Below are 27,913 nucleotides of genomic sequence, written 5' to 3'. Positions count from 1 at the left end.
TGCCATACCGAAAGGAAGTCTTTTTTTTTTTTAAGGTTTTATTTATGTATTCATGAGAGACACAGAGAGAGAGAGAGGCAGAGACATAGGCAGAGAGAGAGAAGCCGGCTCCATGCAGGGAGCCTGATGTGGGACTCGATCCTGGGACTCCGGGATCATGCCCTGGGCTAAAGGAAGGCATTCAACTGCTGAGCCACCCAGGTGTCCCTTTACTGTAAGAAAGTCCTACTCTCAGCTTTCTCTTGGGCTTCTCATTCAAAGTGCACTTTTTTGTAAAAGAGCCCGTTTTATCAGTTATCTTCTGATTTAGATGCAAATGACAGAACAGAGTTTTGAATTTTTTTTAAGACTCCAGTCACCTGGTTTGGGGACCGTATCACAGGCATAAAGGCCTTACAGCAGCATTTGACAGAGCACATTATCTTAAGGATGCTTCTCATCATTCTAACAAGTTATCTACATTTTTCGAGGGAAGAAAACCATCTGTGGCAAACCCTTTCCTGCACAGTATTGTCCTGGGTTGTCACGCCCTCCTGCCAGCCCTGCCTGATAAGCTTCAAGAGTTTAGAAACCTGTTCTTCACAGCTGACAATCTGTCTCAAAAACTTCTATCTTCTCACTCCCTCTGGCTCTTCTCTAGCCTGCTACTGGTGCCTGTCTTTGTTCTCTCTTGGTCAGGCCCTTCCTCCCTGGGGCTTTATCTGCCTTTCTCCCCTCTTCTTGTCATCTTCCAGTCACCACCACCCATGGACCCTGCCCACTATCACTCTCTACACCCAGTTTCTCCTTGTCCCCAGGCAGGCCTGCTGTCTCCCTTCACTGTGTGACCTTGGGCAAGTTTCTTAATCTCTCTGAGCCAGTTTCCTCACTGGTAAAATTTATTTTTTCATTTACTGAGCACCTTTTTGTGTGCTGGGCCCTGCATGAGACACAGGTACTGGAAAGCTGCATGGACATGGGCCCCACCTTGGAGCTCCAGTTTAGGAAGTTTATAATCATGGTGTGATGACTTCATGGATATTTGGGAAGAGTCAGAGACCTCTGACATGGAAAGAGTTGGTGACTGGGGCTCCTGGGTCCATTGCTTTTACAAGAAAAGGCCTGCCTCATGGCACTCTTAAAAGTCTGGTGATCCCTTCCAGCCTGCCTGTGTACCCACCCTGTTCTGTGGCTGCTGAACGCTGGCGTGCTTGGAATGCATGGGCGGGAGCACACATCTATGGGGGCACAGGGCGGGAGAGAGTGGGAGCCGGACAGCCAAGCCCAGACTGCAGAGTAAGCGAAGGATAAAATTCTGGGAGCTGTTTGGAGCTCTCCAAATGTGGTTTGACCTGATTTTTAAAAACTCTTATACAACTTGTCAGGACTAAGTGAAACTAACTTTAGGCAGTGGGACAAGAGCCAGATTAAAAAAAAAAAATCTTGTTAGAGTGTGACAGGATGTGAAATGTCACTTTTTGTCCCCTCACAGCTATTTGTGAACCTGTGCCTCCCCCTGACTAGCCTGGATCTCCTGCAGGATCGCAGTAGTGTCTGATTCTGCTTCGTATCCCAGAGCCCAGCATGGGACTGCCCCCAAGTGTGGCCTAGGAGGCTGAGTGGAGGTACAGACAGAGCTAGGATAATACAGCTGAGCCCCAACCATTGCTAGGCGTATTGGTAGATTCACTGTGAAATCCTTTGAGCTGTCATCTGGGACAGAGCTGCTGACCTTGAGTCTTCACTCGGACTGTCCATCTTGGGCAAGTTACTCAGCCACCTTGCGCCTCAGTTTGTTCATCTGTAAAACAGGAACGATACAAGAACCCACTCCATGGGGTTGTTAGGAGTATTAAGGGAACCGAACAAAGCCCCCGGTAGCTATTACTGCAGTATATTACAGTAGTAATCCCTGCTGTCTTGATCCCCTCACTGTTCTATGGCTCCATGGAGAGGAAGGAGGGTCTGGGGCTTAGAGGCGCTCTGGCCACCCGTATAGCTCCTGCAAGGTCAGGGATGCCTAAGTTTGCCCTGTCTGCCTGAGTGCATTTGCTCTGTAGACGTTGAGATCATCACTGCCAGTGGCTGCCCAGCGTCAGCCAAGCTCTTGCAACATTCCCCACGGCTCTGGGGGGTTCCTTGTGCCCAAGTCCTGTGTGGGCAGAACTCTGGGCAGGCGGCACGTTTTGGCAGGTCTTTAGTGGTGTCATTGGTAAAGAGTTTCCTGTGGCTGCACTTCTTAGGACTGAGGAAATACAGTTTTTACAGTCCTCTTTTGTTCCTCCCAGATGCCAATAAACTGGTTTTAAACTTTGGTTAAAATGCTGTTTCTCAAAAGAAAGGGAGGTGTTTTGGTAATTAGTATGAGGTCACTGACATTCAGTCTAGGGGGAGGCTAGGTCCCATGCATTAGAGTGGGTTGGGTGAATGTGGTTGGTATATTTTTCTAGGGTCTTCATTGTCCTGGAATGAGGGAGTATGAGCTAGAAGGCACCTGCATCTCAGACTCTGAGATGGGAGTGTGAGCCCATCTATGCATCTACTGTGGTGCAGGGCAACGCTCATGGGCTAGGAATCCTTGTCTCTTGACTCACTGTATGACCTTGAGCGAGTCACTTCCCCTGGGCTGGGTTTGTGAAATCCAATGGATTATTGTGAGATAATAGTGGGATTACAAGTGCCTCTCTTCTGCTAGAGAGATGATTCTAAGTCTTGGCTCCATGGTACAATCACCTGGGGGAGGTTTTAGAAAACGTAGATTCCAGGCCCTTTACCTCTGACCACTTAAAGTGGAATTCGGGGTGGAGCTCAAGCATTGCTATTTGTGAAAGCTCCCCAGGTAATTCTAATGTGCAGCCTGTTGAGAACTGTTGGACTAGACCAAAGGTGGGCAAACTGTGGCCCTTAGGCCAAGTCCTGCTGCTGTTTTTGTAAATAAAGTTTTATTGCCACACAGCCACACCCATTTATTTAGTTGTACCTATGGCTGCTTTTGCATTACAGTGGCAAGTGAGTTGAGTGGTTGCCATAGAGACTGCAAACCAAAATATTTACTATTTGGCTATGTATAGGAGAAATTTGGGGATCTCTCATATAAGACATCCCCCTCCTTGAGGACAGACACTGAGCTCTATTTGTTCTTGTGTCCCTGGAACCTAGCCTAGCATGGGCATTGCTGAATGTGATTCTGTGCTTCTCCCACAGTACCCAACCTAACACCTGCTGTTGGGAGGTCCTGTCTAGGCTTAGGCTGAACCCTTCCCTCCCCTGAGTAGCCAGGGTCCCCACCTTGGAGTGGAGCTATCTGGGGATGCTAAGCTCATCTTAGCTTAGCTGTGTCTCATCTTCATCTAAGATGGCCGTTTCTCCCAAGGCAGGTTTAGCTAACCTCCCACCCTCATGCGCTTTTGGGAAATAAGCCAGTTTTACTGTAGAGCAGCACCTTTGGGCCCTAAAACCGGGAAGTTTTGGGGGCTTCCTGTGGAAGTAAGAGAAATACACTTTTATAAGGTTGGACCAGCTCTTTCAACACTAGCTCTCAGATCCTGGGTCTCATGCTTTGGGGTTACACAGAAATCCTGGGAGGAACATGGAATTTCCAATGGCAGAGAATCTTAATCTAGGTCCTTTTGCTGGCTGAGTGCTCAACCGAGTTCTACCTGGAGATTTCTGTGCCTGGAAGCTCACTAGGTCTCAAAATATCCTGTTCTATTTTTTTAGATTTCTTTATTTTAGAGAAAGAGAGAGAGAGATACTGAGAGCACCTGCCAGGGCAGGAGCAGAGGGAGGGGAAGAGACCATCTCAAGCAGATTCCCAGCTAAATGTGGAGACTGACACAGGCTTGATCTCACGACCCTGGGATCGTGGCCCGAGCCAAAATCGAGAGTTGCCTCCCAGGCGCCCCAGGACATCCTGCTCTGTTTGGACCAGCTCTGTCTGATCAAACATTCTTCCTCAAGTTGAGTTGAAATCTTTTCCATCACCTCTACTGTGTGGTCCTCATTCTATCCTCTCCGACCCCAGAGAACACATCTCTGTCCTATTCTAGGGCTTAGCCACCCATCCTGCACTGTGCACACATGCCTCTTCATATTCTCTAAAATATAAGTGCTCCGTGGTCTATTCAACTATGTTCATGAGACATGGAGGCTGGGTTCTTTGTCATCCTGGTGGCAGTTCTTAATCTAAAATTGAGGGAGGGGACGCCTGGGTAGGTCAACAGATGAGTGTCTGCCTTCGACTCAGGGCGTGATCCTGGTGTCCTGGGATTGAATCCCACATCAGGCTCCTGCAGGGAACTTGCTTGTCCCTCTACCTGTATCTCTGCCTCTCTCTCTGTGTCTCTCATGAATGAATAAAAAAATAAATCTAAATAAATAGAGGGAGACAATGTCCCTCTCTAGTAGCAGAAGTTGACACAGCCCGTGGATAGGTTTGGCTTTTGGGAAGCTAGGTTGGACCATGTGACAGTATCACTTTAATTAAGACCCCAGACAGATGAGACCCCCTGGGCTCTTGCATACCCATGGCAAGTCATGGCATTATTTCTCCCTCCTGCCCACCTGCAGTTGGCTCTGTGGAGTGTCCATGTCCTTTTCAAAGGGCTTTGTCCTTTCCTGGCTTACCCCCAGGGTGTACCCACTCCTCTCACATGGCAGATGGGAAGTGTGGTCTTGAGAGAGCTTTGTGGGCCCTGACTTTATGGGTTTATCACTGGGCCAGGAATGAGGTTAATATTTTTAATGGTGAAGTGTGAACCCCATTATTACCCCAGCTCATTTAATCAATGGCAGAACCCGTTTTACTTGTTAGGTGCCCTTGGTATAGGGAGTTCATGAATGGGAATCCAATTTCTCTTTTAAAACCCAAGCTCCCTCTCCCCTTCTTAAATCTGGGAGGTAGTTCTGGGGAGGGTTGGTATTTTACAGAAAATTTTTCTTGGGTGGAAAAGGTAGCCTTTGAGGAGCCTCCCTGCCTTACTCACCATGCCAGTTCTCCCAGCCAAGGCTGCAGGGAAGATGGTGGGAGCTGTACAGCCTGCCCAAGCTGGTCCATGAGCCCAAGATGCCTGAGCTGTGACAGCTCCATGTATGGGGTCCAGGATGGATAGGGAGCTCAGGACCACCATCTGTTTAGACCTGTTGCCCACAGATTGGTTGGAGGATGGACATGACAGAAATGTGGGGAGATGGGAATATAGCCACACCACTTAGGTAGACCCAGTTCTGGTCAACTGGGGCATTGGTTTAAATGTTTCCAAGGAGTTCATTCTTTTTTGCAGTAGGTGGGGGTATTGAAAGGACCCTCCCCCGCCGGTCCCCCATCAGGTGGCCCACATCATCTGTGTTATCCCCTAGAAGTGGACACGATAGGACCCCCACAAAGATGATGGGGTGTTCACTTTTATCCCAGGAGTATTCCTGAACCCCCTCTCAGACACCATCACCACCACCACCTCTGGGCCGCAAGGGCACATAGTTGATTTCATGCTGGCTGCCCTGACCCCAAGCCTCCTCTCCTACCAGCAGGACACCTCCAGTTTCTCTGGTCTTCACTGTCTGTGTGGACACTTAGTTTTTTTCAAATCCAACTGGGTTTAACATTAATGAGATGAAAAATGAACCAACTCTACCATAAAATTCCCTCCCACTTTACAATGAGAAAAATGAGACTTACTTTACAGGCCTCCTTGAAAATAACAATAACTTAGTGCATGCTGAGCACTATCCAAGTATTAATTCTTATTAATGAAGCAAGAGGTGAGGTCACGTTCACCTTCTAGCTCTCCTTCCCCTCCTATGCTGAGTGATGCTTCCATGTGCAAAGGTTTGGGGATGTGGGGAGAGAGGCCCTGGGGCCTCTCCACTGCCTCATTCCCTCTAATGTAAGGACTCTGCCTGTGTGCTGCTGTGCTATTTTTGGTGGTGGTTGTGGGGAGGAGGAGGAGGAGGAGGAGGTGGGATCTTTCCGGCAGGAAGGATGAGGCAGTAGGGGATGGAGGGAGGAAATTGCTGGAAGTGGAACACAGAGTTACAGGCTGCAGGCGGAAGCCGCTGCTTCCCCAGGTGTGGCCCAGGCAGGTTACAGGTGTGCTACAGTCATAGGGTGGCTGAGGAAGAGGAAGGGAGACTTCCAGCACCCAGCTGACTGAGGGAGTGTCAGGGGTGGCCCTTGCCCGAGGTTGGCACATCCGAGCCAAATTGGCAGAGCTTTCTCCTCTTCCTTTCAAACCTCTCTTCAGAGATTTCCTCCTGCTGTCGAGAAAGGAATCCAGGATATTAGAAACTCACGCAACAGGCCGTGGGTGGCATAGAAGAGCCAAAGTTTTGGAATGAGGCCTGCACTTCCTTATGTGCTCTGTGGCCTTAGAAAACTACTAAACCTCTCTGAGCTTTGATTTTGTCACCTGGACATGATGTAACTAACTAGCAAGATGAAATAAGACCATGTATGTGAAAGCACACAGTCAAGTGCCTGGCACATAATAGGTTCTTTATTCATTGTCAGCATCACCTCTGTAAGCCTCTTGCCAGTTCTAATCCTCTAAAATGCACAGGCTCTTGGAGGGGCTAGTCTGAGGTTCTTAGGACCCTTGTCTCCAGGAGTCATCCCTGTGAGTCATGTTGGCTTCAGCATGGCTCCACAGAGAGATATGTGAAGAAAGAAAACTGGTGGAGGGTTGGGATGTCTTGTGGCAGCTGTGCTATCAGCAAGGGGCTAGGCCTCCCAGATCACTTGATTAACACAGCAGCAGTGGATCAAAGTTTGCTCTTGAAATTGATAAGTCTGGGATTCAGTTCAAGATACCTTTGCCTCCCTTTAAGGATAGAACGTTTCCGGTAGTGGGTGATTTATGACATTCCATTCGGAAGGTAATTTTACCATGTGAACTAATAAATTAGGGCCAGTTTGTGCCTGATTCATGAGGCTGCTGTCAAGCACTGTGTTGGTGTTTCATAGAGACCAGTCCTCAGTGGTGGTCTAGAATGTACCTTTGGAGTGAATGAGGAGAGAGGAGGGGGAGCAGGAAAAGCCAGCATCCTTAAGCCATAGATGCACATCAACCTAAAGGAGGCCTTGGCTTTTCAAAATAATGTTGGAAGGACTGAAATGCCCATGTATCCAGGGCTTTCCCTCAAAGCGTAGTAACCTCTACTGCAATTAGAAAAATGGAAAGTTACTTTTAGGGAGTTAGGGAGTTTTTTGTAGTTACATTCATTCCTTAAAGGATTGTGCTTTATTCTCCATTTCCTTTTTACTATTTATTGTTATTTTTCTTTCCTTTCAAAAATGTCATTGAGGACAGACCGTAGTTGGGTTTCTTTTAGTGTTGTGATCCTGTGTCTTTCCCCCTGCTTTTTTGGTAATTATAGTGGCCTGTGAAATCCAAAATTCTGGCCCCAGGGGTCACTCTACCCTTCCCATCTTTTTTTTTTTTTTTTTTTTTTTTTTTAACCCTTCCCATCTTACAGATGGGGAAACTACGGTCCTGACAGGGAGTGTGACTTAGCCAGTGATGCCCAGGTGGAGAGAAGAAGGGATTAGAGTTTGGGCCTCAAGTTCCCCATGGAAACTTCTGGATATTGAAAGACCATTAGGATGAACAGCATAACTTGTGGGGCCCACCAGGGCATAATAATAATTATTAATAATAATTTCAAGGTGGCAACAGATCATGGAACCAAGAGCAGAGCCCCCATAGGACTGCAGAGGCCATGTGCCTCTGTTGCTGGCCCTGGGCACCACCATAAATGTCAAACTCCTGAAGTACTGGCATGTCCAGATAAGAACCTGTTGTACTAAGCCCCACAAATAGAGAGTTTTGGACTGGGTCTTTGAAACTCCCTGAAATCCCCTCTTGGAGCATCTGTCCTCTGCTCTCCCCCACCCTTCCCGTGGAAGCTTGAGGTCAAAGCAAAAAGCCCTGTAGAGGGGATTATAGAGGTGAGGCCTCGCATAAACCTACAGGAAGGAGGCAAGGCAGGCAGTGTTTATCTGGGCTTTCTCTGTGGTTGCGCCTGCCAGTGTTTGCTCTGGTAACTCCGTATCCCCAGAGAGAGGTGTTGTGGCTCACTGAGGCCTGGCAGGTCTGGGGCTACCTGTCACAGGGTTAGGTGGGGCGGGTGTTCTCTCCCAGAGCAGCAAGCTGGGGAAGAAGAGCCTGGGCCAGGCAGATGACTGGATTGGTGTGAGTGACCAGGGTCCACAGCGCCCTGGCTGTCAGTGAGGGTACTGGCTGGACTTTGCTCAGTGGGTTATTTTTGCTTAAGGCAGACTGTGGCCCCTCTCTTTCTATGCCCACTGGCCGTGACCTCACAACACATCTGGGAAAAGCAAAATCAAGGTCCATTCTGTGCTGGAGCACGTGGGAATGTGGGCATTCATGTGCATGCAGGCCTAGGTGCAAGTGCACATGCTAGGCATGTATGTATACGTTCACTTCCGAATACTTCAGTGATGCTTATTACTTTTACTATATGCGTGGTTCTAAGCGTTTGACAAATACTGGAACAATTCTCATAGTGACCTCATAAGGGAAATCTTAGTATTATTCAAACTTTATCAATGAGGGAAACTAAGGACAGAGAGGTCAAGTAAGTCACATGGCTTGCCTCAGGTCATACAAGCCAGGAAGTGGCTAAGCCAAGAAGTATACAAGTGCTTAGGTAAAAATGTGCTTGTTTATAGTGCCCTACCGTGAGAGACTCCTTACGTGCATGGACACTGGGCTTCCCAGCAGAGAGAAATGGCCCAACAGACCGTCCCTGGATTCATTAACTCACTGACTCATCCAGCATTTGCTTGTACCCCTTTATGCTGTGAATAGACATGGCGGGGGGGGCGGTGGTGGAGATGAACAGAACCAATCAGACCGCCCTGGTGTTGAAAGCTTCAGGCGCTGTGGCAGCATTGTGGGGTTTTCAGGGCAAAGGCCACAGTGGTCTGAAATCATCACATGTTTACAAATTAGGCATCTCTGTGTAGGATACAGCAAGGGGGTTGGTACCATGGAGGCAAGGCTTTTGAGGCCATAGTGTGACTGTGGAACAGTGTTCCCTGAGCCTGAAAGCTCAGTGGTCCTGTGTGTCTACTAGTCCATTCCCTGGGTTAGAGGGCTTGATCAGAGAAGCCTTGTGGACCAGCAGGTGACAGGGAGGGAGGGAGCCAGTGTGCACAGCCATGGGCGCTGTGCTTTACTTAATTTCCTTCCAGTCCTTTTTCTAGGCACAGAAACACATTTCTCATTCTTACCCCTCCCCCTTTTTTAGTGTTACATTTAAAAAAAATGGAATCCTCCTAAAAGTACTCTTTTGAAGGGCACCTGGGTGGCTCTGACTCTTGATTTTGAGTCAGGTCATTATCTCAGGGTCATGAGATTGAGCTCCCATGGGGAGCTCTTAGCTCCGCACTTAGCACAGAGTCAGTTTGGGATTCTCTCTCCCTCTGCCCCTCCCCCCACTCCAGGTGTACTCTCAGTAAATAAAGTAAGTAAAATCTTTTTTTAAAAAAGGTACTCTTTTGAAACCTGATTTTTGTCAATTGCTGAGATGCCAAAAAGCATTTTTTTAATCCATAAAGATTCCATAACCTCTTTTCTTGCTGCACAGTGGATATCCTCAGGTAACTCACCTGGATGAGTATTACTCATGGGTATTACTAGGTCGGAGTTTTCTCTCTTCTGCACTTCTGGTTGTGCCTTGAGCCAGAGATGTCTGAAAAAGGAGGAAATTCATTTAAAAAAAAAAAAGATTTTATTTATTCATGAGAGACATAGAGGCAGAGGGAGAAGGAGGCTCCATGCAGGGAGCCCAATGTGGGACTCGAACCCGGAACTCCAGGATCACACCCTGGGCCCAAGGGAGGTGCTCAGCCACTGAGCCACCCAGGCATCCCTGGGAGATTCCTTTTTTAGATTGTTAGGAAAGGTGTCCACGGAGGCCACTTGCTTCTCTGTCCAAAGGGTTGTAAGCCGGCATGGGTTGCCAACATCCCCGGCTGTGGGGTGAGAAGGGGGATGCTGTAATGCTTTGATGCAACACTAGCCAGTCTTGAGCTGTGGCCTGTCCACACACAGGCTCACTGTGGTGCCGTCTGCCCCGCAATGCCCTCTCAGATACTCATATGGTACATCAGCCTGCTCATTGGGACCATAGCTCTGGGCTCTCCCTGAACCTGCCATGCCACTATTTGGTCCCTCAAAATTGCTTTTGTCCAGATGCTTCTTCAGGGAGCTTCCTGCTTGATCCTCTGGCTCGGGAGAAAATGACCGATAGTACTTCATCTAGGGAGGCTCCCTGCACTGGGGAAGGTGGCTTCTGGGGATGGCCTGATTCCTAGATTCTGTACAGTCCCCATTGCATTTGCAAAGCCATTATCTGCTGGAAATCCCAGGAGGGAGATGAGACAGGGAGATCCTTCTTCCCATTTCACAGATGGGAAACTGAATTTCAGAGGAGACCAGTGAGCTGGGCAAGTCCAGGGCACAGGAGCCCAGGTTGATCTGACTGGCTCTCCTATTACTTCACTTAGGTAAACTTGCCAGGTGGGACTTGTGAGTTCACCTCTCTCTCTCTCTCTCTCTCTCTCTATCTCTCTGAGGCCCTTCCCAGCCCTAGGCAGCTGATGCTGTCAGGCCCCATAGAGTCCCTCCTGCCCCACCAGTCTGACCTTCTACAGCTGGCTTGAACCCAGATCTGCCCCAGGGCTTCATGCAGTAAGTACCTGGGATGGCAATAGCCACCCTTCCTGAATGAACACATGAGAGAGGCCAAGGGCAGGGACCCACAACCAAACTTCAGTGGTGATTCCAGGAGTTAGCTGCTGTCTGCCCCCCCCCCCCCCCCCCAGCTCCTTTGCCCTTGGTAAAGTAATTTCTCATGGGTGCGTTGTGCATGATTTCCCAGTTTCCCTGTTGGATGAAGGTTGCTCTCCTTGGTACCTGGTTTGATTACCCAACTTTTCTACTGCCTTCCCTTCCCTGGCTCGTTTCCACACCACTCATAAGTTTTAAGCCCCAAATAAAGGGCTTACACCTGAATCCTGGCTTCCATGCCTGTGTCTGGGGGAACTCAAACTAAAGTATATGTGGTTGGTGGCATCTCAAAGATGAGAATAGCATCCTTTCCATATTTTCCAGTGCCTCTAACCCTTGCCAACAGTGTGCCAGCCATTGTGTTATCCTTTGGTCCATTGACTCAGTTTCCTCCTACCTCAGGAGGAAGATGTTCTCCCAGTGAAGATGGGTGAACTCCGTCTCAGAAAAGGTGGGAAACATGCTCAGAGCCCTACAGCTGGTGAGAAGCCAGGAAGCCCTGAAGCTCTGACCTCTGAAACCAGTACCACTCCTAACATCCCTGCCTACCCTGGCTCCTACCCAGCACACCTTGTAGAGCCCCACTGCATGCTGGAGCTGACTATAGTATAGAGGGAACCAGCTCCAGAACCTGCCTCTAGGTTTGGTGAAGCAGACAGGTGTCCACATAGCTGCAATTCAGGACAGGGTGCGAAGGGACCTCACCCGTGCACTTATTCCTCTGCCTGCCACATGCTGGCTGAGTTGCTCCTGCCCTTTCCAGGGAAGGGAACTGATTAACATTCCACTCCCTCAGAAGACTGGAAGCTCTGTGAGGCAGGGGAACAGGCCTGCCTTTGCTCCTTGCCGCATCCCAGCTCAGAGCCCATTACCTGGCATGTTGTGAGGATGGGATGCACATGGCTGAATAAGCCACTGACACTGTTACAGACAGGTGTGTTGTTACAAAGCTCTGTCCCCGGTAATTCCCCTTGTACATTGGAAAGTGCTGAGTACATATGAGAAGTGCTTTGGAGTTCAGGGACAGTTTCTTAGCCTAGAGGTCTGCACGTGAGAAAGAGTTAATTGAAGCTTGGTTGCTTGAGGACTTGAGAAGATGGCACCATTTAAAAAAAGTGAATCACTGTTTATTGAGTACCCACCATTAAGCGGAATATAATTGGGAACCCTCAAATGCGGTGGTGGTAATTATGGCCGATGCTGCGTGTCCTCAATAAAAAGGCAGTAACTCTTGGGGGAGGGCAGCTGTTTAGTGCTGCTTATGTTTCAAAGATGCTCCAACCTGCTTTGCTGTTAGAAACGTGAATGCATCATCCTAGTGGGACTCATTCAAAGAACAGTGCTCCTTCACTTGGTTTGGATCCTGGGCTACTGTCACCAATCACATGGGCTGTATCTGGTTGGAGCCCCTTCTCCCCTTAAGGTCATCTCTGGGCACAGAAATCACATGGGTTGGAGAGACCCCATCACCCAGGTACTCTTGCTCATCTCCATGGCCTGCATGGAGAGGCCTGGCTTTTAAAGGTACCATAGCCCTCAACAAGGCCTTTGGCTTCTAGGCTCCGCTGTTTTGTTTTACATACTTTTCCTGTGAGAACACTGGAGAAGTTGTTCTTATTGTACAGAGTCTTCTATTACCGTGAGAAAGCCTCACGGGCATTCCCAATCCTTTCTTGGGAAGGGAGCGGCAGAAGGGCCGGGCCTGCCAGGAGAAGAAAAATGACTTGAGTTCAGTTGTTCAAAACCCATTTTGGAAGCAGGCAGGCTGTATATGTATGTGTGTGTGTGTGTGTGTATTATAATATATATATATATAATATATAATATAATATATATATAACCAAATGACAGGTTCTCCTGTGATTGGGATTTGCTGGGAGTTCAGTTTTGTCACCCCAATGACTCATTATCTTTCTGGATATCCAGACAACCTCCACAAGCCCCATCCCCACTCTAGGCCTCAGTTGCTTCCCCCTGTAAGACGAAGGAATCCATCAGGCCAGATGATGGGTTGAGGTGATGATGGTCACACCTGACATGTCTTGAGTGCTTGCTGTGTGCTGGGCCCTTTCTAAGTACATCACTTAGTATTGGTTCATTTTGACAAGACAGCGGAGGCACAGAGTGGTTTAAAGGCCTTTTGGGGCCATCCTGTGTCTCTGCTCCAAGTGATAATTCTCCTACCCTTCCAGCCCTGAGTGTCCTACAAAGAAGAAAAGCCTGATCTTGATCTTACCCTTCTTCTTTTTTTTTTTTTTTAATTTAAGATTTTATTTTAAAATCTTAGAGTACAAGCCAAAGGCACATGCTTAACCAGCTGAGCCAGCCAGCCTCCCTGATCTTACCCTTCTTGATTCAGGGCTGGTCTGAGAGCATTTTCTATGCAGTGACCCCAAACCCACGGGAGGAACACTTAGCCCACTTGAGCAAGAAGTTTTCAAGAAAGGACTGTCTGGGAAGTTGAATGGAAGTTGATGGGTTTGTTGGAGGGCTGAGGAGTGCTGAGCCAAAACCCTGGGAGTGAATGATATGGGTGGCGGTCCTCATTAAGACACAGTAAGGGGCTTTTCCTGAGGGCAAGGGGAGCGATTGTGCAAATTTACAATCTTAGGAATGATTTTTTAAATTAATTTATTTTTAAAAAGATTTTATTAATTTATTCACAAGAGACAGAGAGAGATAGAGACCTAGGAAGAGAGAGGAGAAGCAGGCTTCATGCAGGGAGCCCGATCAATCCCAGGACTCCAGGATCACGGCCCTAGCTGAAAGCAGATGCTCAACCACTGAGCCACCCAGGCATTCCTGATTTATTTCTTATTTTTTAAAGATTTTATATATTTATTCATGAGAGACAGAGAGAGGCAGAGACACAGGCAGAGGGAGAAGCAGGCTCCATGCAGGAAGCCTGATGTGGGACTCGATCCCGGTGCCCCGGGAGCACACACTGGGCTGAGGGCAGGCTCTAAACCACTGAGCCACCCAGGCTGCCCTGATTTATTTTTTTAAATAATTTCTATACCTAACATGGGGCAGGACTCCAAGATCAAGAGTCCTATGTTCTTCTGGCTGAGCCAGCCAGGTGCCCCATGTTAGGAATGATTTTAAGAGAAAAATTAGATAGCCATATAGGTACTTGAGAAACAGCGTGGACCTGGGTGTTAGAAAACATTGAATTACCTGTTTCTGGCATTGACCTTTGCCACCCGCCCACCCAGGGCCTCTTTCTCTCCAGTGAATTCATGCTTTTCAGACTGTAGGCAGTGTGACACATGTTGGGACTCCATGTGAGATTTCCTTTACACAATTACACACATAAAAGTTTGAAACCTCCTGGACTACATTATCTCCCAGGGCTCTTTTGCTCTGACATCATGACTGTAGACCCATGTGCTTCTGTCCTCAGGAGGGATGCACTGAATTCTGGCTCTAGCTTAGCTGAGATCAATTAAGAAATTCTAGGACTGAGCTATTTTTGAGTTCAAAATAAAACCTTCTACTGCTTGAGAGATGTTTAGAAGCTAGTCCCTACCACTTAACAGCAAGCTTCTGAAGTAAACAGGGCTGGGCTGGGTTCCACTCCAGCAGCCTCCCACCCAGGACCCAGAGCCTTCTCCACAGAGTTAAATGGAGAGAGGGTAAGGTGTGTGTGTGTGTGTGTGTGTGTGTGTGTGTGTGTGCGAGAGAGAGAGAGAGAGAGAGAGAGAGAGAGAGAGAGAGAGAGAGACTGTGTGAGGGAGGGAAGGAGAGGGGCTGAGCAAGCAGGGCCTAAGAGGAGCTGACAGAGGCTGTAATTTGAAATGCGTTTTTCCTAACAAGTTGAAGCCTGTAGGTGTCTAGGCAAGCGGCTGTGGCCGTGGGAGGGGCAGGACTGGAAAGACCAGTGGAGACCACTTGAAACACCCCTTGCCTCCTGACATAGAGGGGGGGGGGGTGGGCAGGTAACTGGCTGATCTTTAAAGAAGCATACACAATAGAGCACCCAAGGTCTTAGCAAAGAAATGAATGGTACCTGCCAGGGGAAGACTATCCCAAATAGCTGAATTATGAAGTCATGAACTCCCCACCACAGGAAGCACTTGACCTCCATGCATGAAAGACAGAGTTTAGAACTTTGAGGTAACTTTGCATGGCTGAATCAGACCTCAGAAGAAGGAGAGGAAATCAGTCCTAGGTCAGTGTGGAAAAGCGCCCTCCCCCTCAACCCCACCATCTGATTTCCAGGAGTTGTGCTGAATACATGAATGTAGCTAATTAAATCTTCCCCAGATTAATTTCCTTACCACGTCAGAAATGATTTATTGGTATGCTTGTAAGGAGAATTGGTCTATGATGGTCAAAACCAGGAACAGGGAGAGGCAAGCAGGTGGTGCTTGCTCGTATTTCCACTTAGGGCACTCCCGCAAGCACGTGTGTGTTACAGCCTGGTTCTCTGGACTACTCGGAGCCCTGGAGCACACTGTTGTCTCCCAGCACACAGGTAGGGTAGCCCTGAGGATCCCAAGAAGTTCTCTTCTTCTTAGGTGCACCTGACCAGAAGGTACACTTTTCCCAAAGCGTAAAAGGGGAGTAAAGGTTTGCTCACAAGCATTTTTCTTTTTGTGGTTGAGCGCAGTGACAACTATTGACATGATTTAAATGCAGCCAGTTTCCTCTGTCACCACTGGGACTTCGAGGGATTCTTCTCGGGTCTTTTGTTTTGTCTTCTTTACTAAATTTCCGCGTCTTGTGGGCAGAGCCTCTCCTCAGTCCTTAGCTCCATTCTGGGCACCCAGCAGGTGCCACCGTAGCCTTTTCTTTATAAACTGTTAACACATTTGCAAATCATCTGAGCATTTGCTCCTCACAGCATTCATGTGAAACTGAGATGGCAGACAGTCTGTTCCATTGCACAGGTTAATTGGGTAAATTGCTGAAACTGAGACATAAAGCAGGTTGCCCAGAGTTACCTGAGTTTAGATGTCTTTTCTCACTGAGCTTGCTTCTATATAGTTTCTGGGTCTCTACAGAACATTTGTCCACTGGACAGCCTACTGGTCTTTTAAAGTACTCTCCAAACCCCCAGAACCCTGTTTCTTTAGTTATCTCTCTGTTGGCATGGCAACAGAGCCTCCATCATGGGGACAATATGCCCCCAGGGCCTGTGTCATGGTGGATCTCAAAGGAGGACCAGGACTCCAATCTAGTCCCCTAATGGGGGACAGAGGAACGGGGCCTTCTGGCTGCTGCCACCTCATGCCCTGCATGCTGTCTGATCACCTTCAAGGAGCCCTCTCGGCCTCCAGAGTGAGAGAAAGGGCCAGGTTGCCTTGAGTGCTGTGTGACTGTAAGCCCTAGCAGATCACCTCAGGCAGCTCTTTCCCGTGCCCCCACACTCCCCACACAAATGGCAGGCCAGTCACACACCACAGTGTATTTTCAGTGGGGCAAATGATGTGTATTGAATCATGATAGAGTCAGCACCCACAGCCCCTATAAGGCATAGAGAGCACATCTTGTCTTAGCTGTTCTTGGGGGGCTTGGTCTTAACATAGTGTTCCTGACCTTTCTGAAATGTGCCCTCACTTTGCAGGCATACATAAACGTGGTGGAGAGAGCCACAACTTCGTCAGATTTCTGAAGAGATCTGGGTGCCCCAAACTGTTAAGAAAAATAATATAAGGTCTTAATGGCAAATTGATGAGGAAATGGTCTATCTGGAACCATGTAGAGCATTCCCAGGTGTGTTCGTATGCAGTTTGCTTTGGGGTAGAGCAGAAGTCATGGGCCTGCAAAGGACCTAGGACCTCATAGGGTGCTGCCCCTCACTTCCCTGGGAGAGGAAAACAGCACATCATGGGGGAGACTTACCTTGCCTCATCCAACAGGTGGTTGGGGCAGCTCGATGCTGCCAGTTCCCACAAGCAGCAGAGCACTTGGAAGTGACCCTGTGGCCCAGAGGATATACCCGTGGGTAGTGGGAACAGTGCAGGTCACCCATTCCTGGAAACTGGCGACTATTCCTCTGCTCTTGTCATCTTTTTTTTCTTTTTAGCAAGGTTGGAGTGATTTTATAAGGGATGCTCCTTGCATTTCAGCAGTGACTGCTCTCCACCATCCTATCAGCCCTTCCTGGGCCTGTGTGATCTTTCTGGAGAGTTTGCTGAGAGCCAGGGAGACCTGGCCCAAAGGGGTCTGTGCTTCAGAACAGAGAGCCTCACACATCCTCGTGGCCAAGACTATCATCAGGCCTGGGCTCCCCTCCTGAGGTGGGGCAGGGTAGGGCAGGGCAGGGTTTTTCCTGGTAACCCTCTCCCCCCTGCCCAGGCTGTGTTGCTTAATGTGGGGCCAGCCCTCAGAATTGCACAGGGAATGCCATTACCTCCACGTCTTAGATTCTGGAGATGGACCAAGGCATGTTGGGTCATCTCTCACTCCACTTAATCCCCAGGGAAGAAAGCAAGCAAAAGCTGCATTTAACATCAACTTCTTGCTTCAGTTTAGTGAACACAGCAGAGAAATACCTGGGGAAAGTGAAATTCCAGAGTGGTATCTGGAGGTTTAGCTGTAGATTGGTGGGGGAGGGTGCTGGCTCTCACTTAAAGCTTCTCAAACTTTCCTGGTAAGAATGATCTGGGTTACTTATTAAATAATACAGATTATTGGGGCTCAGAATCTGTTTTTTTAACAAGCATTCCAGGCCATTCCTATCTTCAGGCAAGTTTGGGAAACAGTTTATCTACTGCACCAAAAATAGCCAATGAAGAGGCTTAACTTTTTTAGAAGTTATGTTTTGCATGTAATACATTAATAAATTTTCCTTATTTGAAAAATGTGTTAACATTACATACAAGTCTCCTTTGATTTCCTCTAACCACCCGGTCTCAGTCCTTCCCTCCTCATTCCAGAGGAGATATCTGCTTAAAGTTTATATCTTCCTAGGGACGTCTGCCTGGCTCACTGAATTGGTAGAGCATGCAACTCTTGATCCCTTGGGGTTTTGAGCTCAAGCCCCATGTTGAATGTAAAGATGACTTTAAGAAAGAAAACCTTTAAAAAATTTTTTTAAAAATAAAGTTTATGTGTCCCTAGACCTTTTCTTTGCATTAAATAAAGGTTTCTGTTTTATTTTTCATAAATATGTATCATGTTGTGTTTATCATTACACAGCCTGCTTTCTTTCCATTTAAAGCTGTGTCATGGAGATCTATGTGAGTGCCTATAGAGCAACTGCTTTTTTTTTTTTTAATCTGCTGCATATTTCATAGTGTAGAGCTAGCATGGTTTATTTAGCAATTCCCCTATTGATGGATATAGCAGGTGCTTACAGTTTCTTATTATTATGTGCTCCAGTGAGCATTCTTGCCTGTCACCTTGTGCACATTTGGGAATAAATACTGAGCAGTGAAATTGCTGGGTCAAGTTATGTGCATTTTTTGATTTTCATGGGTTTTGCCAAAAGCTGTCCTTTAGAGTGACTCTGCCAATTTACCTTTCTATTGAGAGCATGTGGTGAGGACCTGGTTCTCCCCACACGTGCAGCTGTCTCACAAAAGTGTATGGCCATGTGTGGTCAAGTGGCAACACCCATCTTCCTCAAGTGCTTCCCTTTGGGCGTGAACAGGAAGACGACTTCCTATCACAAAGCTAAATTCCCGAGATAAAAACACCCAGGCCCCATATTACTGGCAGGGACCAGTTTCATAGAGCAGTATGTGCAAACCAGAAAGGAGGCATGTGGAGCCAACTCCCCAGTCTGCAGCTAGCTCACAGAGCCTGTCAGAAAGGCAGCAAACATGGTGGCATTCTAGAACCCTCTGGGCTGCCATGGGCCATTACAAAACAAGAGTTTGGAGCAGGTATCTCAAGGACCCCCAGTTTCACGGCTTTATAAGCTGACCAGGCTGACCCAAGGTGTCCAGTTTTGTTTGAAAGCAAGAAAAGCCTTGCCTAGGGTTTAGCCATAACTCTTCCTTTTTCAGAAATGGACCAGCACACCTATCCCAGGAAGCCAAAAAAGCAAACATGACCCACTAGTTTGATGGGCTTTAACAGCCTGCTTTTACTGCTGCCCAGTTCCATAGTGGAGGTGGTGAGATCAGTGGCCTGGGACCCATCTCAGCCCTGTGCCTGTCCTGTGGGACCATGAGCAGGCCACATGAAAGGGTCTGATGCCTATGGGTCTTTGCCAATCCAAGTTCGAAATCAAGGAAAGCTTCTCTTGCGCCCATGCCCACGTGGCCTGACCCTCAGAGAAGTCCTGACTGGCTTCCTTTTGGTTGAATTGTTCAATTAGATTTTAGGGCATTTTAAAGCAAAGCAGAGTGAGCCCCAGCAGGAATCTAAGCCCTTATCTGGGGAAACTCATTCCCTTTCTTTTAACTCAGAAAATCAGCAGCCTTCATTCCAGCCCCCCGCCAGCCCCCCTGACTTGCAGTGAGTCCTGGGCAGCTTGGACAGCAGTCACATTGCTTGTGGATGGGGCCTGTGGCAAGTCAGTCAGCGCTCTGGTTAACTGCCTGCTCAAGTCTCTAGCACCTGGTTAAACTTTTACTCTAAAAACCAGGACATGATTTTGCGAAAGGTCAAACAGCTCAATGAGTGTTTGCCAAGTTTCAGGTTGCTCAAACCTCAAATTCCCTCCCCTTTACCAACCTCACTTTGAAGTTGAAAAGCAAATTGATTAAATATACATTTTAGGAACCTTCCGATTTGCTTCTTAAACTAACAGAATTGTAAACTTTTTTTTTTAATGGAAGGATTTTCAACTGTCAGCAGGTATAACTGGAACCATATGTCAGCAGGGACCAGGGGCTTTTCCTGGTTTTAGGATTTGTAAATTCTTATTGAAACGGAAGTAAGCAAGGCAGGCAGCTGGGGGCCCCCTTGACAACCTGAGCTCAGATCTCGTTTTAATTAGAAAATACAGATAGTGTCTGCTGAACCGAAGGCCTCCCAGAGCTCCTGTCCCAGGGCGAACAAAGATTTGGTTTATATCCTGCAAGCCTTCCCTCTTTGCAAATTACAGAGCACTTCCGAGAGGAGCTGGAATGTTGATTTCTAGATTATGGATACTGCAGCCTACTCCCTCCTCTGTCCTCTTCCTCAGCTAATCCTCCCCCCCCCCAAATAATTTGCTTTTCTTGGGGAAATATTTGCTCCCTTCCTAGTGCAGATGGAGGATGTTCATGTTGGAAAGAGACAGTAAGGAAGGCCAGGATGAGAAATGAGAATAGATGGCATCTCCAGTGGGCTTGTCATTTTCTCCATTTGGACTTCTAGTCCCTTGAACTCTGAGACACAAAACCTAGATCAGATCAGCCTCTGAGCTGTTCTGTTTGACAGTGGTTCACGTGTATAATTTTCTCCCTAATGTATTCTGCAAATGGTAGAGTAGAAATATCAAATGAAAGACATTGCCAGACCCAGTGCTCCCCCACCCCCATTTTTCCCCTGCCTGGTGTCATTTGAGCTCAGTGAGTCTCAAAAAGGCCGTGATCACGATGTCAGCATCTGGAAGTGTCCCCACTGGGACTCTCAGCCTGACCCACAGCCATGATGAAGCAGTGGTAGGACAGTGGCAGCGGAGGGTCACACATGCTCAGATGGCAGGCACTCCAGCCCTGGATCATTCACTGATAAGCTTGCTCTTGTTCAGGGAGCAGTGGCTGCTGTGTGCCATGCCTCCCATCAGCCCCCCTACCCCCACCCCCAGCCACACTCCAGTGACAGGGCTGCTGCTGCAGTCCCTCTGCGGGCATCACATTCCTGGCAGCTGAAGGTCACTCGCTCACCCTGCCAGGGCCACTGCCATAAGCTGCCATTTACCAGGAAGACAAAGGGGGATTTTCTCTTCCCCTGGGTTTAAAGGCCCCTTAAATGCCTTACATTCCAGGAGTTGGGAGAGAGAGACGGCTCCTGTGGTTTCTAATTAAACCCACAATTTAAATAACAATTCATGTAACCCTAAGGGTTGAGAGAAATGCTAACCTATCCCCTCCCCAGAGGGGTAGCTGGGTGGCCCTGGCCAGGAGGCTGAGGACTTGTCCTTTGCCAGATGTGACCAAAGGGGCAAAGAACTCAACAGAGGTCACAGTGAATTTGCGGTAGAGCTAAGGTGCTGTGACAGGGAACGGGTTTGATAGGTTCCTGTTCTTTCCCCACTAGGTAGTGTGCCCCTCACGAAGCTTAAGAAGTAAGAAATGGGAGGAAAAAACTTCCATGTTTACTCTTAGTCCAAGAATGTTTACCCTCCTCCAGGGAACTTGGTCTCTGAAATGTTCAAATCTCAGATTCTGGCCCACTCCTAGGACTCCCCTTCCTGCCCCGACAGCCTACCCTGAGGTGACCCTGTTGGTTTGTGGTAGAAATTTGCTGTCTTCTTAAATAAAGGGACAAATGAGGAGGCCAGGAGAGTGCCCCTAGGAGGCAGGGGCTCTGGCTGACAGTCTTGGTCAAGCCCTTTTTCTCTCTGGATCTTAGCCCATCCTTCCCTGAGCTGCTTTTGTGTTTTCGTTGGGTTCTGCCTGGGGCCATGGTCATGTTTGCAGTGCGTTGATCTCACCAAATTGTTGTCTGATTACCCAAGGCATGCTCATGTTCCAGATTCAGGGCAGATGGAACGCTGAACGTAATTATCTCTAGACAAGCACTTCTAGGCCTCAGCCAGCACCAGGAGCCTGTCAGCATCTCTAAGCTCTCTGCTATCTCATTTCCAATTTTCCTCCATTTCCATTCCATTCCATTGAGCAACTCACATTCCCCAAGGGCATCCTCCTGGTTCTTGCCTTTGTGCTACTCTACCCAGATACCCTTCTATTCCCACGGGGCTGTGTCTGGAGCAGCCAGGCTGCATGCACAGGCTCAGAGGCAAGGAGCACTGCCAGTATGGGTCTTTTTGTTACCTACAAGAATTGGAACTCCCAGAGGACAGGCACCAGCTCAGTTTCCTGTCTCCAACTCCCCACCTCCTTGCCGGTATGATGTGGGTACCATTTATGTTTGTTAGAGCAAAGTCTGGCTGTGAATAAGTGAAACAGAAAGCCAGAGGTGGACTCACACTCCTGCCATCTTGCTCCTTACAGGTGACCATTGCTGATGACTATTCTGATCCCTTTGATGCAAAGAATGATCTCAAGAGCAAAGCAGGAAAGGGAGAGAGTGCTGGCTACATGGAGCCCTACGAGGCCCAGAGGATCATGACAGGTAAGCAGAGCTGCTGGCATAGGACTTGCCACTCAGCAGGGAGGTAGAGGGGACACCCCCTGGGTGGTCCCCAGCCATCCACGACAGAAGAAGGTTTGCGCTTTCAATGTGTGGTGGTTGGAGGGCAGTGCTGTGTTGAATCTTCACTGCACTTCACCAGCTCACGTTTCCTTTACATTAGGAAGTACCTGGCAGGGCGCAGTGAGAGGCCACATACAGGGTACCAAGTACCATTAATCAAGTTAACCCCCTGAAATACATGGGGAATTTCTACTGAAGAAAAATACAGGGCAGCCTGCGTGGCTCAGCGGTTTAGCGCCGCCTTCAGCCCAGGGTGTGACCCTGGAGACCCTGCATGGAGCCTGCTTCTCCCTCTGCCTGTGCCTGTGCCTCTGTCTCTCGTGAATAAATAAGTAAAATCTTAAAAAGAAAGAAAGAGAGAGAGAGAAAAGAAAAGAAAAAAGAAAAGAAAAGAAATGAAAAGAAAAGAAAAAAGAAAAGAAAAGAAAAGAAAAGAAAAAGAAAAAAGTAAAATACAGCATTTGAGATAGAAAACTTACCTGGAGCTTCCTAGCAGCCAGGGCAATAAAAGAAGCATACTCTGTCACCTTGCTTTCAGTACCTACTAGAGGGAGGTGGGTTAGATTATTGGGGACAAAATTATCTGTTGCCCCATACCAGGGAATCTTTGGCATGTGGCTGGAAGCAGAATAAAGCCCCCTGGTCTCTGGCAAGTTTATAGAAAATACAGAGACTTTCTGCCTGAGGCTGTTTTCCTGTTGGTCCCTGACAACAAAACTTGTCCAAACAGTTGTATGGGACCCAGAAGAAAGTAGCCATGTGTGTGGTATCCTGAGGGTCTATTGTCATCAGGATAATTCTTGGAGCATCTTTAAGGAGAGGATGTTTATTAGGTTGTCATCTTGGACAGACCCTGGGCATGAGCAGGGCAGTGAGGGGAAACCACCTATGTGGGTCCTCCTGAGCCAGGAGACAGAAGAACAGTCGTGTGAGTTGGCCCCCTCTGACCCCATACAAGGCAGGAACATGAAAAAGGGCACTACCACATGGGTCTAGAGTACAAGACGGTGTCCAGGAGCAGGTTGGGAGCCACTCTGAATTTTGAGGCCTAGTGAATTGGTGCCTTGTGTGTCTTGGGATTTGGGGTACAGATGCTACTTTCTATGGCCCTCTTATTGTTTGCTTGGTGTTATGTCTTTGAGCACATTTTCTTGATTCCTCTTGCATTAGAACAATGAAGAAAGAAAGCAACATTGACTGAGCACTTAGTGTATGCTGGACCCGTGCTGAGTGCTAGCTCATTGGGCTGCAGAGACCACATAGGATAGTTGCTGCGGATTTAGGTACAAAATCAGATCCTGCCTCTAGAACTCTGCCTTGTGTTCTCCTGTTCCTAGATCCTGACGGTCTGGCCATCAGTATGTTTGGACACTTTGTAAGGGGCTGAGGCAGGGAGCAGTTGGGGCAGACTTCTGCAGGGCCTCATGCTGTCTCCTGATCTCTCCTGGCATAGAGGCCCCTGTGGGCAGCATGAGGCAGAGGGCTGGGGCTGGGGTCTGATGGAGGGGATCCTGCTCTCCTCTAGTGACTTTCGGAAGCAAGTCTGCTGTTGGAGTGTTCTTCACCTCATGATTGTGGTGGTGCCTGCCCCCACTGCCACATCCCATCACCTCCACTGGGCTTGGTGAAACATCAAGCTCTGTGGGAGCACTAGGGGCGTGCCAGCCCGGGGCCCCATTGCAGCCAGTCTTGCATTTGACAGGCATTGGCCTGGGGTTAAAGGAGTGGTGGTTACAGGAGTGTCTTTGGGGTACTCAGGCACATTTAGACGCCAGGCAGTAAAGGATCTTCAAGGTCATTCAAACCCAACAGCCTCACATGATAAATGGGGAAACTGAGTCCACAGAGGGAGAGATACTTGCCAAAAGATACGTAGCAAGTTGGTAGCAGAATGGCAAGTGTGGCCTGTGCTTGGCAGGGCAGTCTGTGGGGTGGAGTACAGAGGAAGTGTATGTTTATGCTAGACGCTGGGCTATCCGGGACACAAGGAAATGGCAGGAACCATCTGAGGCTGGAGCCTTTGCCAGGTTCCAGGCTCTGTACCGGGCCCTTTGACATACATACTTTAAGCCTCACCATGTCCCTGCAGAGGAGGTGATGTCTCATTTTACATATGAGGGAAACAGGATAAGTCGCTTTTCTGGGGTCACACAAGTAGAATTGACTTGTGTCACTGCAGAACATGGGACTAAAGTGGAAGGAGACATCTGGGAGCTCAGACTTTGTGGATACTGCCTGGTGTCTTTGGAATGGAGCCGGTTCCTCCTGGGGGCGGTTACAGACCTCAGTGTCGAGTAGCTGATTAGCCACTCGGCTGGATAGAACTGTCCTGTGGGACTTTGGCTTTTTGATGAGACACACCCACAGCAGGCAGGTCCAAGGCAGGGCAGATTGGTTTAATTAGAGATCTGTTAAGATCTCATACATTCTGTCTCCAAAGAGGCATCCTTATGTTTGCTGCTCTGGACTTTTTTCCTAGCTTAGAGGCTATGCCCAAATTTACTCACATTTTCTGTTTCTAAGGAAATAGGTGGTTAAACAGGACGTTTTCTGGCTGTCACGACCTCACTATAGCTCCCTTTGACTCAAAATTCTTTGTGTGGAACGTCACCTCTGTGACTGATGGCAGGGCTAGGGGGCTGGGGTGAGCCAGTGCTGTGTAAATGTTCCAGGAAGCAGCTCACCAAGCTGACATGAGGGCCCCCGGGGAGAAGGGGGGCAGTGGAGCACAGGGTGGCACAGAGCAAGTTATGTTCAATCTTGCGGGTGACCTTTATTTGATGCTGTAACATTTATGTGTGCACACAACTTCTAGGAACAGGGCAGGCACCTTTCGTAGATAAGAATAACCCTGCTAGTAGGAAGAACATACCCTCTCTGCCCAAGATGGCATGCCTCTCTGTCCTGGTGCGGAAGGAACCCAGGCTGGAGTCAAGCAGATCTGAGATGGTCAATTGCCACCTGAATGATCCTGGGCCTCAGTTCCCCTTGCAAAGCAGTAGCCGTATGGCAGGTAGTTGGTCACAGTTCTAGCTACTTTGGGCTGCAAACTGGCTGTGTGACCTTGGGTAGCATATTTTGTGCCTCTGTTTTTCACTATATGTGGCATGATGGGTCAGTAATGACAGCCACAGCAGTGGGGGCCACTGCTAGGCTCTCACATCCATTGGCAGCACTTGATGTGAATTCTTGTTGGATCCGCACCATCACTCTTTAAAGTGTAGTGCCCATTTTGCTGATACAGAAACTAAGGCACAGAGAAGTTAAGTAAGTGGCCCCAGACAACCAGCTGGGTAGTGAATTGTGGGGCTGCTTGCTGAGGCTCAGGTATTCTGTCCAGGGCCTGTGCAGCCCTGGGGTACCCCGGCTTGATTTTCAGACCCTACCCCAGGGCAACTGACCTGGCCTGTGATTAACTGATGTATATAGCAGTTGGGGGACAAGGGAGTGCTTTGAGGAGGTGTGCTTTTATGAACAGAGAACTCAGCAGGGTCGCATTGGCTGTGGCTGCAAAGGAGGGTGGGGAGAAGCATGCCCATTTCCTCAGGGCCTCCTCTCACCTCTTCCCTCTGTCTGCCTTAGTTTCCTTCTCCACAGACTCCTGTGTGTGTTCATCCGCAGGAGTTAGGTTCTGGCTCCCAGATGCCCATGGATTGCCTGGACCTTGCTCTCTGCCCTCATCACCTCTCTCATCCCAAAAGCAGCTTTGGAGTTGCTCCTGAAAACTCCAGGTCTCTGTGAAACCCAGTGGGGAAGCTACTGACCCAGTTCAAGGTTTCCCTTTCATGGGTTGAGAAACTGGGGTCCGAAAAAGTCTTAATCCTTTTGAGATATGACTAAATATGAAGTTATCCTGCAAGGCCATCTGTTGCCCATCCCTAGAGGGATCAAGCAGAGGCAAGACAGCTCGCATTAGGAGATCACAAAGGTAGTTAAGTTGTACATGGGTGGTTGGCTCAAGCCACCTCTGAGGTCTGTGTCAGCCCTAAGCTCCTAGAGGTCTTGAGTCACTGTGCATTGCCTCATCATTAGACACCCAAGACTAGCCTGAGACCAATTCTGAGTAGGAGAGGATCTGGTTGGGGCTAGCAGCTTCCCTTCTCACTTATGCTTAGTCTCTTGAGGGCCACAGTGTCCTTATTATAAAATAGGGCACACAACACTGATGTGAGTCTCAGGTGGAAGGCAGCTTTGCATGTAGGTGTGAGATGTTACTGAGGAGTAGAGGGCCTAACTTGGGCCTTCACTTGGTATTCTGTGCTGTTGAGTTCTCTGACCCTTTTCTGTAAGGGCTCCCACCCACCTAGACCAGCAAGACAGTGGAGCAGGTGGTCCTTGGGCCCGCTACAGTACATTTAGTCAGCCTGGCCTGGAGCCTTTGCCCCCACCCAGTTGTGCTGGAGACTGAACCATGTAACCTAGGCAGATGTTGCCACTGCCTCCAGGGGTATCCATGAAGCAAAGAGACATGCACGGACCTGGGTGGTCGGTAGTGGGTGCACAGAGATGAGCGAGTGCATCTCTAGGAGCTTGAAGGAGGAACAAGGACTTCTAGTTTGGGCAGTCCAAGTGAGGTGGGAGGTGGGAGGGGTAGTGTTGGGAGCTAGGCCTGGCAGCCCAGGCAGAGGGAAGGGCTGGAGCAAAGACATGGAGGCATGGGTTCTTTCTGCTAGAGGAGTGGCAGGAAATGAGGCTTTTGATAGGATAATGATAGGAGAAGCACATGGGGCAATGGCTTGTAAAGACTGATTGGATCGTGAAGTCCTAATTGGCCTAAAGGCACAGAATATTTCTCAACTGGGACCCAAGGTAGTGGTGGTGACTGGAATGGTGGTCATTCATTTTTACGGAAGGCTTCTCTGTGTGCTGGGCACTGCTCCAACGACTTAACCGTGATTAGCTCATTTAATCCTCAATAAGGAGCCTATAAGGTAAAGGTACTTCTGTCATCCCCATTTTACAGACAAGTCTGAGTCTCAGAAAGGTTAAGTAAGTGGCAAAAATAGTGCTCTTAGCTGCAGCTAAAACACACACACATCTGTCCTGTGCTCCTAGAGGGTCTGCAGAAATAACGGGGAATTGTATGCTTACTTTGGCCCCCTTTTAGGAATGATTCCCCCACCCCAACATCCTTTATAAAATTGTGCAAAGTATCATTTCATGGGATGAATCACATAAACATTAATTGAAAGCATTTTCCCATAATTTTTATTATTATAAGCAATTACACATTAAAAAGTCTTAAGCATGTTTTTATTATTAAGTCAACTTTATAGCATAGGAAGAGGAATTTAAGAGAAAGCCATTTCACACAGAACCCCACCGCCCTGACATGGCTGATTTCCTGGCTCACAACTTGCCTGCTGCCCTTTTTTCTCCCCCTTGCTGGTAGGTACCTCCAGGTAAAGCCAGTCACAAATTTTAAAGGCAAGGTGAGGATAGCCTTTTGTATCTTTTCACGCTCTGGTACAGGCTCTTTTAGGGGCAGCGTGCTTTCTGAGAATGGTGTTGTGTACCATGTTCAAGTCTCTGTGTTCCAGCTGTGGCCTGTTTCAGGAGGGTGTGGGGTGTGGCTCTGCCCTGGTCTGCTGTGTGACCTGAGGCTGGTTGCTCCCCCCTCTCTGGGCCTCCATTCCCTCATTTGGAAAAGCAGATTTTGCCTTCCTCCCTGGGAGTCACGAAGGCCTTTATAGACAGTTTCCCTGCTTCTGTGGTCATAGTGGGCTTCTTCATCCTGGTCAGATCTGTGCATCCTCCACCCCACTCCATTACTTCCATGTGGCACCAGCTCAGGTCTTGCCAGATGTGGGGAAGAGCTGGCCTTAGCACCCTCCCAGGAGAATGCATACTGTCCTCTC

At 48.5% G+C, this 27,913-nt stretch overlaps 1 protein-coding gene and 1 long non-coding RNA gene across 3 annotated transcripts in view; one reads left to right on the top strand and one right to left on the bottom strand.

Moving 5' to 3' along the window:
• The window catches only part of SHB (SH2 domain containing adaptor protein B), a 140,042-nt gene that overhangs the window by 29,501 nt on the left and 82,628 nt on the right, over positions 1-27,913 (top strand). For both annotated transcript variants that reach the window (XM_077912598.1, XM_077912599.1), the window contains exon 2: positions 21,854-21,974. In XM_077912598.1, coding sequence (XP_077768724.1) covers positions 21,854-21,974 — 121 coding nt within the window. The remainder of the gene's footprint in view (positions 1-21,853; positions 21,975-27,913) is intronic.
• LOC144322486 (uncharacterized) lies at positions 62-15,881 on the bottom strand. The gene is made up of 4 exons (XR_013388127.1): positions 15,074-15,881; positions 12,377-12,495; positions 9,611-9,693; positions 62-1,780 (listed from the first exon to the last, which is right to left on the bottom strand). It is a non-coding gene; the product is annotated as an uncharacterized LOC144322486 (long non-coding RNA).

Source organism: Canis aureus, chromosome 10 (genome assembly GCF_053574225.1).
Source record: "Canis aureus isolate CA01 chromosome 10, VMU_Caureus_v.1.0, whole genome shotgun sequence".
NCBI classification, from domain to species: Eukaryota; Metazoa; Chordata; class Mammalia; order Carnivora; family Canidae; genus Canis; species Canis aureus.
Note: the sequence above shows the minus strand (reverse complement) of the source record. Positions and strands in the feature narration are given on the sequence as shown.